Here is a 10,044-nt window from a genome sequence, read left to right on the forward strand (position 1 = left end):
CTCAGCCCACCAGGGGGCGGGGCTGGCTGGCATGTGGTGCTGGGGGATTGAACCGTGGTCCCTGTGCTTTGCTAAGCTTGTTCTAAGTAGGTGCTTTAGATCACTGAGCCATTTAACCAGCCCAATTTTGAGTCCTTTAATCAGCATGACCTTTTTGTGTGCCAAAGGCTATGTCACACTTACGTCCGCATTCTCTCTCCAGTGTGAATCTATCAATGTTGTGTACAATGTCTCTGTGATCTGAGGACTTTCCCACTGCTTACACACGAGAACTCCTCCCCCTGAGATTGTCCATGTGTTTCACAATCTCTGTGTCAAAGGTTTTCACACATTGAAACCCTTACGTACATAGGGTTTCTCTCCATTATGGGTTTTTTCCTCAGATAACAATTATCATCTTGGTCACAAGTTTTCCCACAGTGCTTAGAGTGTTTCTGTCCAGTGTGACTTCTGTCATGAACTTTATTCTCTGGGCTCTAAATTTTCCCATATTGCTTAGTTTATCCTTGTGTGAGACTCAAGATGCCTTTGACAGGCATCAATGAAACTTCCATGCACAGTGTGTCCTGAGTTCATTCATGAATTTGACAAACACCACTTGTAATGAAAGGTTTTCCCCAATGCTTGTATACATAGGTTGTTTTTTTTTTTTTTTTTTCTGGAACCGGGGATTGAACTCAGGCCATTGTGCTTGCCAGGGAAGCACTTATTGCACTAAGCCATCTCCCCGGCCCCTAGGTTTTTTGAACAGTGTGGGTCTGTTCATGAATTCCCTACCTATCTTTGGTGCTGAAATCTTTTCCACATTGCTTTCATACCTAGGGGGTGAAGAAAGCTTTTCCCAATTGCTTACATGCATAGGGGCTCTGCCAGTGTGAATTCTTTGTGTTTGACAGCTATCTTTTTTTTTTTTAATTTTATTTGTGTGTGTGTGTGTGTGTGTGTGTGTGTGGCCAGCTCAGCCCACCAGGGGGCAGGGCAGGCTGGCATGTGGTGCTGGGGGATTGAACCGCGGTCCTGAGCTTTGCAAAGCTTGTTCTAAGTAGGTGCTTTAGACCACTGAGCCATCTCACCAGCCCCGACAGCTATCTTATGAAAGTGTGGGAGGCACAATAACTCCAGGCCTCCAATACTATTGCTAGTGAGTCTTTTCCTAAATCCTGTGAATCTGCCTCATCACAACCCTGTGCCACATATCCCTTAATGATCACCTGAGTGCCTCTGACCTATGAAATTCTCTTGGTGCACCAGCATCATCAGTGACACTGACTTCCTCTTCCCCAGCCTTAAAGACTGTGTCACCTCCCCAGGGATCACGTGCTATACCCCAAGGGTGGGACCTTCCTCCAATGCCTAGCTGAGACTTCCTCATTCCTACACTCCCTATATATACCCAGTACCTCCCCTGAATAAATAAGACTTGATCAGAATCCTGTCTTGTCTCCATTTCTCACATCTCCTGTCTTTTGTCCCCTCCTCCATTCCCCGCTCCTCTCCCCGGTGACCTTCATTGATTGACCCGCTGGATGGGACATGAAAGTATTGCCAATTACAAAAATGTATATGGTTAAGCCCTAGCGTGAGCCCTTTCATGTCCTTTCCAAACTACCTTGCTGCTGAAAGGTTTCCACACAGAACACATAGAGTTTCTCATCAGAATGAGTGTGTTCATGCAATTGAGAAAAGACACGGGGTGAAAGCTTTTCCACAGTTTACCTCAAAATGGTTTCTCCCCAGGGTGAGTTCATACATGTCTTTTACAATGTCTGAGGGTGTCAAAGGCTTTACACAATGGTTATGTACAGACTTTCTGCTCTAGTGTGTCTGTTCATGCCTTTGACAAGCATAACGTTCAATGAAAGTTTTGTTGCAGTGTGTACATGCATAGGGTTTTTCCTCAGAGTGTGTCTTTTCGTGCCTTTGACAGGAATGACGTTTGCTGAAACCTTTGCCACATACCTTACATGTAAAGGGTTTTTCACCAGTGTGTCTCTGTTCATGGCTCTGACAAGCCTGGCGAGAAGCGAAACATTTGCCACACTGCTTACATGCATAAGGTTTCTCCCCAGTATGTCTTCGTTCATGGATTTGACAAGCCTGGCGATTACTGAAACTTCTGCCGCACTCCTTACATGCATAGGGTTTCTCCCCAGTGTGAATCCGTTCATGCCTTTGACAATGACCACGTACGAGAAAAGCTTTGCCACAATGCTTACATTCATAGGGTTTCTCTCCACTGTGAGTTCTTTCATGCATTGTACACGCACTCTGTGATCTGAAGGCCTTCCCACATTGCTTACATGCATACGGTTTCTCCCCACTGTGAATTCTTACGTGTATTTGATAACCACTCTGTCTTGTGAAAGCTTTCCCACACTGCTTACACACATAGGGCTTCTCCTCGGCATGAATACCTTCATGCCTCTGACAAGCTGAAGGCGTGAAGAAAGCTTTTCCACATTGCTTGCATATGTAGGGTTTCTTTCCAGTGTGAGTAAGTTCGTGCTGCTGACAGGCATCGGAAGTGCTGAAGGCTTTCCCACACTGCTTACATGCATACGGTTTCCTTGAGTGATTGCTATAATGCATTTTCCAACCTTGCTTGCTCCTTAGAGCTTTCCCACATTGCACACATACGTAGGGTTTCTCCCCAGTGTGACTCTGTTCATGCATTCGCCAACCTGCTTTGCTGCTGAAAGCTTTGCTACACTGCTTACATGTATAGGGTTTTGCACCAGTGTGAGTCAATTCATGAACTCGCCTTTGGTATTTTCTGCTGAAAGCTTTGCCACACTGCTTACATGTATAGGGTTTCTCATGAGTGTGAGTCCATTCATGAACTTGCCAAACATATTTTCTGCTGAAAGCTTTGCCACACTGCTTACATATATAGGGTTTCTCCCCAGTGTGAGTCCGTTCATGTATTTGCCAATTATGTTTACTGCTGAAAGCTTTGCCACATTGCTTACAAACATAGGGTTTATTACTACTGTGAGTCTGTTCATGATTTCGCCAAAGATCTTTTCTGCTGAAAGCTTTGCCACATAGCTTACATGCATAGGGTTTATTACCAGTGTGAATCTGTTCATGAATCCGCCAATGACTTTTTCTGCTAAAAGTTTTGCCACATTGCTTACATGTATAAGGTTTCTCATCAGTGTGAGTCCATTCATGAACTTGGCAGTCATATTTTCTGCCAAAAGCTTTGCCACACTGCTTACATGTATAGGGTTTCTCCCCAGTGTGAATCCGTTCATGTAGTTGCCAATTATGTTTACTGCTGAAAGCTTTGCCACATAGTTCACATGGATATGGTTTATTACTTGTGTGAGTCTGTTCACGAATTCGCCAATGACATTTACTGCTGAAACTCTGGTGACACTGTTCGTATGCATATGGTTTTATCCCCTTGTGAGTCATTTCATACCTTTCACAAACACCACTTCTGCTGATATCGTTCCCATATTGTTTACATACATAGGATTTCTCCCCAGAGCATGTGCTTTCATGTACTTTACTTCTGCTGTTTGTTCTGAAAGCTTTCCCACACTGCTTACATACAGAGGTTGTCTCCTCAATGTGACTGTGTTCAAGATTACCCAATATATTATTAGTGAAGGATTTTCCATCCTGTTTAAGTCCATGAATTTTTTCTCCGCAGTGAGATTTCTCAAGGGCTTCAACACTGAAGGGAGAATTAATACTTGTTTCATATGGTACAGTTGAACACATACGTCCTTCATGGTGACCTCTGTCCCAGTTCTCAACATCATTTGGTGTAACACATGAATTGACTTCTGGGTTCTTCACAATGCTACTTTCTTCAGTGAAAGCAGAGTACAATTTGGCACATGGCACAAATTCATGGAGTTTCACCCCAGGACTTGTGTTTCCATGTATCTGAAAGGACTGGAGTTTGTGGCAGGCTTTGAGCTTTACTTGAAATCCTTGCTGTTCATATGATTCGAGTACAGTGTTGGTCATGACCGGCCGACCTGCTGCTGAATGACCAGCAGAGGTCTTTCCAGAAGAAAGGCTTTCATCTGGTTGTACACCAGCAACCATCAGGTGCGTATTTGCATCTGGAGGCTGAGAACCCATTTCTCCACACTGACACCATAATTCATACTCACAGGATTGCTCTGCCTCTTCACTTCTGCAAGGGGAGAAAATGAAAAGCACCAATCACATTTCATAGTGTCTTTCAGTAGTGATTCCCCACGAGGAGGTCTGGCTTGATGCCCTCTAAGAATATTTAAGCATGTACTTCCTCAACACCCTGCATGATGTGTTAAGCACAGCTTTTACCCCAATACAAGGGTTCATCATGGAGTGTGTGATACCCCCATTCGCAATACGCAACTTCATATTGGGGAACTGGTACACATCTTGATGAAAGAATCTCCATATACTGAGGTGCTTTTGTGTGTGTGTGTATCTTTTAGGGAAGGGTGTACAGGGTGTTCAGGGTCTCACTACTGGATCGGACTTGAAGTGTTCCACCTGTTTACAGCCTGCCAAGAACTGGGATTACAGGTGTGCACCACCACGCCCAGTCTCAATTGCCTTCTCAGCCCACCCCAGCGGAGGGGTCAGCACGGCAGGCCTGGGAATCAAACCCCCAACCCCTGTGCCTACTTGCAGGAGCTTGAATCTGCTGAGCTATTTGGCCAGTCCTTAATTTTTTTTCTTTTTTTACTGATGTGGTTTTAATACATTTTCCTCCATGAGTCCATTCCTCCCATTCCACAGGGCCTCTTCACCCACTCCAAAGCATCTGCCTCTATTTTCCACCATTTCTCTTCTCTTTACTCCTCAATTCAGGTAGCAGGATGCTCATGCAAAATCCACCCCGTAATACTGACACTTCTTGCCCTTTATTTCACTTGAGGTGATGGGCTCTGGATCTCTGCATGCTTTGCAGACTGCCTTCCCTTCAGTCTGTGAGGATGAATGGTATTGCACTACATGCACACAACAGCCCGTTTTTCAACTGGAATGTGAACCCGGGTTTTAGCTGGGAGATGCCCCTATGTGCAGCCTCATGTAGATTTTCAGTCTCTTCAGTCATGAAGCTGCCAGCCGAGCATGAATGCACGAGCGTCCTGCTGGAGACCCCAGAGTCCAGGGTTCCGCGCACACCCCTTTAGACCACAAATGTGCTGTTTCTTTAGTCAGCTCATATGTGAAGGGGCAAATGCTTTTCCCAGAGCTTAGCTTTTCTAAGTTGCACAGCTATAAGTGCATCTTTAAGCACACTGTAATGAGATCACTTCAACATCTGAGAAACATATGCCACAAAAGTACAGTTGGATATGCCTGGGCATGGTTGGGCAAGCCTGAAATCCCGGGAACCTCAGGTGGCAGGATTGCTGGGAGTCAGATAGCTGCCTGTGCTACCTAGTGAGATCCTGTCTGAAAAATAACGGAACAAATGTGCACAGGTATACACAGCACAATCTATTCTTCCCTTTCTGTGGAATCCCTGTTTTCACTTTCTTTAGTGCTATAGTACACTTCCAGTCTGACCACGGCCCTTCTAACCTTGTGGAATTTGGATACAAGGCAGGCTTTGAAGATTTGCTTGAAAATGATTGTGATGAATACAGTGATACTTCTTCAGATTTTGAAAACATGCTCATAATGACCAATTTTACAAACATTAAATGTGACAGGAAAGTGCTCTCTTTCTTTTGGCCGGGTCAGCCCATTCTGGGGCCAGGGTGGGGCAGCATGTGGTGGTGGCAGGATCAAACCCTGGTCCCTCAGGCCCACCCAAGCTTGCTTAAGCAGGCGCTTTAGACTGCTAAGCTATCTTGCTGGCCTTAAAAGTGCTGTTGGAAATATACACATATATAATGATAAGCTAGCTCTCAATGAATAAAACTTGTATTCATTTTGCGCTTGGACTTTCTTTCTTGTCTTTTTTTTGGGGGGGAACTGAGGCTTAAACTCAGACCCTTGTGCTTACCAAGGAAGCATTTATTCTACTGAGCCATCTCCCTGGCCCAACAATCTCTCTTTTTTTTTTTTGGCGGAACCAGGGATTGAACTCAGATCCCTGCGTTTGCCAGACAAGCACTTAGCCTACTGAGCCATCTCCCCGGCCTCTCTCTCTTCCCCCACCCAAATCTCTTTTTTTGGCAGAACCAGGCTTTGAACTCATGCCGTTGCACAAGCGCTTATTCCACTGAGCCATCTCCCCAGTTCAGTAGAATGGAATTTTTGGAATTTCAAACAGGGTCTCTGTAGCTGATGCTGGCTTTGCACTTACTATGTGACCCAGATTGGCTGAGAACTAGTCGCGATTTTCCTTCTTCTGCTGCCTGAGTGCTGGGATTATAGAAAAGCACAAAGTCATCTACCTTCTAACAATGTTTTTTTCAGTTCAGGGTCTACGGGGTCTCACCAAATACACAGATAGAACTTGTAGCGATTCTCCTGTTGTCAGCCTCCTAAGCACGGGGATTACAAGCACGTGCCACCACGTGCTCTCTACTGCCATCTCAGTGTACCTCGGCGGCAGAGCCAGCACAGCACACCAGGGATCAAACCATAGCAACTACGCTCTGCCTAAGTAGGCACTTTAGTCTGCTGAGCTATCTGGCTAGCCCTTACAGTGTTCTTTTACATTACTACAATGTTAGTTTTGGCATGATACGAATAACACAACATTTCACATACAGAAGCGATTCAAATACTCCATCGTCAGATTATAGATACTCAATGAGTGTATGTCCAGTGAGAAATGCTGTGAGGTTAAAGAAGTTGGCACACAGTCTTTCTCATGCACTTTTCTTGGGTTAACATTCTGGCTGAGAGGAAGTTTTCTCCCTGAGGACACATTACCTGAGCTGTTTCCCGCATTTCCTGTCCCTATCGTCAAGGTGCTGGTCATCTGAGCTCCTCCCTAAAGTGCACAAACAGACAAGTCGTGAGCACTTAGCACACGTACGACAATTTGTGGACTCCAGTGTGAGTCACTGTTAAATGGAACCACACCTAGAAGGTACTTCATAATGTTTTCATTAATGAAACTCTGCTGATGAGCAGGATCTGATAGTCTGAGTACATAAATGAGAAAAGGAGATCCTCCTTACCCATGGCAGCGAGGTTCTTAAAAGTCTCCCACATCACCTCTCTGTAGAGCTTCCTTTGGGATGGATCCAGCAAGGCCCACTCCTCCCTGGAGAAGTTCACAGCCACGTCCTCGAAGGTCACCATCTCCTACACCGTGACACATGGATTTTCAGGAAAAAGAGTGAGACTTAGAACATAAGTCATTCCAATTCTACTCATAAAAGGCTCATGAGGCTAAATCTTTGAAATCGTTATTTAAAAAAAAGAAAAACATTTATTTCAAGTCTTGGTCAGTGAGAACAGTCACCATCATTCTTCACGCATCATACAAGAAGTCGGAGTCTACATTGGAACTTAGTGCTGAAGCCCCAGTGGAACAGGAAACTCTGCTTCTGCTGGCCACACTCAGCTTTGCTGGTGAACAAGTCACTCAAGGGTGGGTCACAGGAGCCCATAAAACAGGATCCAAAGGCAAAAGTAGAGAAATAGCTGATGAATTACTCTGAAGGTATACAGCCAATACTTTTTCTGGTCAATCTTCATTTAGGAAATTGTTTCTATCCCTGTCTGGTTCTCAATTGAGACAGCACTTTGAACTTTTACTCTGCTCCCATGGATAGACTTACTCCATAGCAACCTAACAGATGAAATTTGGGAAGCTCCCTAGGGAGCCTGAGGCAGGAAGACTGCTGTAAGTTGAAGACCAGGCTAGACTACAATGTAAGCTGAAGGCGCCCTAAGCTACATAGAGACCCACATCACAATGACAAATAAAGGGAAGGGAAGAGAAGGAAATTCTCATACCTAAAAGTCAAGAATCAAGTGCCAGCCACTCACCTGCTCTCTGAGCTCTGGGCCTTCTCTCTTCATCCCCACTGACTAAAGACCCAGCCTGCTCTGTCCTGAAGACTGTTAGGATCTGTTCATTTTTAAAAGCAACTGACAAGAGTGAAGCCCAGAGCTGAAGCAAGGCACTTTTTTTTTTTAATTTTATTTATTTGTGTGTGTGTGTGTGTGTGTGTGTGTGTGTCCAGCTCAGCCTACCGGGGGGTGGGGCTGGCTGGCATGTGCTGCTGGGGGATGGAACCACGGTCCCTGTGCTTTGCCAAGCTTGTTCCAAGTAGTGCTTTAGACCACTGAGCCATCTCACCAGCCCACAAGGCACTTTTTAAAGCAGAAAACCACAAAAGTAAGGGGTGTTATAAACTGGCTTAAACAGTTCCATTTTGTAACACGTTCTATGTCTCCCATTTTGTAAAGCCTTGATCTTCTTTGTAGACTCCCTGTTCATGCCAAACCATAAAACATACTGCCTGCCCAAATTAGGAAGTGTTCCTCAGCATTCTGAGGAATGGGCTAAACTGTTACCAAATGTCCTTCACAGATAAGGGAACAAAGGGCAATGACTAAACCTTGCAAGGATCTGCTATCCTCCCAGCAACCCTGAGGTTTTTTACCTTAAAGGTGGTGCTTTGTTTCATTCTCTTGTTTCTCTGTGGGAGTGCTGCCACTGAACTCAGCTAAAGAGCTCCAGCTCCAAATTGTTCCTTTAGTTTCAGGATCCATTGTGTTGCTGCCTGCCACAGGGGAGGAGGGGGGAGTTTTACAGAGTTAGTCATGACCCAGGTTTAACTTTGATCCTGTAGACAGGTCACGTTTTGCAAACCCTACAGGAATATGTCCTTATTTGGCTTAGGTGTTGTTTTTGTTTCAGTAGTCAGAAGGGACATCTGGTGAAAGTTTAACCCAGTTCTCCCAGTGCTAGGAAACTTTCTTATCTCCACAAGCAGTCTCATTTTGCCATTGGGCATGGGTGGGAGTTTACAAAAGACATCAAGGTTTTACAAAATGGAAGTTACAAAGCTTGTTACAGAACGGAGTCCATTATGCCAGCTTAGGACCTTAACTGGCATCTCCTCAGACAATAGGCAGACCAATGCCTCCCTATACTTGAGTGACAGCGGCTCAGCTCCCCCACAAGCTCAGCCTGGAGACCAAGTCTTCCCAAAGGACTCATCCCTCCATCCAACAAGCCCCCATGGTCTGGCCCACACTCTGTCATCCTGAGCATGCCAACGGCCAGCCACAAAGCTCCTGGGAAGACAAGCCTGGGCCAACTGTCCAGTCTCAAAAGAGTTCCCCCACCAAACAATCACAAACAGATAAGGAAACTTGTTCGTGCCAACTTCACTCCCCTACAAGCTTCCTCTCCAATGACTCCTCCCATGACAACTCCTCACTACGATCTCAGCCCCACGATGTCTTCATTCAACAGGAAGTAGCCAGATGATTTCTTCACCCCTTTTCTATCAAATAGTCTGGGATGACAGTCAGGTCTCAGAGTTTCCCAGGAACCCTGCCCCCAAACCCTCTCCCTCTTGGCCTTACACAGAGCCAAGCCCTACACATGAGAACAGGTGCACCTGACTCTGACCTAAGCAAAATTCAACCCCACGGAAGACAAATGACGTCTACCTGTGTCCTGGCTGTTCCAGCCCACCACCCTCCCATAATCTCCTGCCGCCCCTTTGTTCGGGGCTGTCTAGGTTGGCGAGACCTCTTCCACCTCCGCATAAACTTCCAATAAACCTGTTTGACTCATGTCAGTTTGTCTGGTTGGGTTCAGCTACCTCGACTTTTGACCCTTCACTTATTTCCTTGTTTAATGGAATTTTTTTTATCGTTTGTAAAGCTTTTAACTAATGCACCTGGCCATGCACAGGGGCCTAAGGTACAGCTGAGTGATAAGACGCGAGTTCATGAGAATTAACATAACAAGAAGTAGGAACTACTGACAGCAGGCCGAGATGGAGCTTCCCATGGAAATGGGGTGGCAGCCCTCCCTGTTACAAGAAGCTGCAGCTGCTGCTTACCAAGAGCCCCAGTTTCCACAAACTTAAGAGTACAGAACAAACTTTTCCTCTAACGTCCTAGCTTCCTTTAAACCTTACACCGTAAGAAAAC

The 10,044-nt window shown here is 45.5% G+C and overlaps 3 protein-coding genes across 5 annotated transcripts in view; all 3 read right to left on the reverse strand.

Moving 5' to 3' along the window:
- The window catches only part of LOC111814145 (zinc finger protein 431-like), a 629,125-nt gene that overhangs the window by 576,868 nt on the left and 42,213 nt on the right, over positions 1–10,044 (reverse strand). The window lies entirely within an intron of this gene.
- Positions 1–10,044, reverse strand: part of LOC101564436 (zinc finger protein 709-like) — a 116,185-nt gene that overhangs the window by 63,935 nt on the left and 42,206 nt on the right. The window lies entirely within an intron of this gene.
- LOC111814146 (zinc finger protein 709-like) lies at positions 1,670–3,925 on the reverse strand. The gene has a single exon (XM_023706902.1). The coding sequence runs from the start codon at positions 3,730–3,732 to the stop codon at positions 1,816–1,818; it is 1,917 nt and encodes a 638-aa protein (XP_023562670.1). The 5' UTR covers positions 3,733–3,925; the 3' UTR covers positions 1,670–1,815.

The sequence above is a fragment of the Octodon degus genome, unplaced genomic scaffold (assembly GCF_000260255.1).
Source record: "Octodon degus isolate 3935 unplaced genomic scaffold, OctDeg1.0 scaffold00274, whole genome shotgun sequence".
Lineage (NCBI taxonomy): Eukaryota > Metazoa > Chordata > Mammalia > Rodentia > Octodontidae > Octodon > Octodon degus.

Bases quoted from the DNA above. Each gene is read 5' to 3' on its own strand.
- LOC111814146 (XM_023706902.1), bottom strand. From the start codon at position 3,732: ATGTGTTCAACTGTACCATATGAAACAAGTATTAATTCTCCCTTCAGT.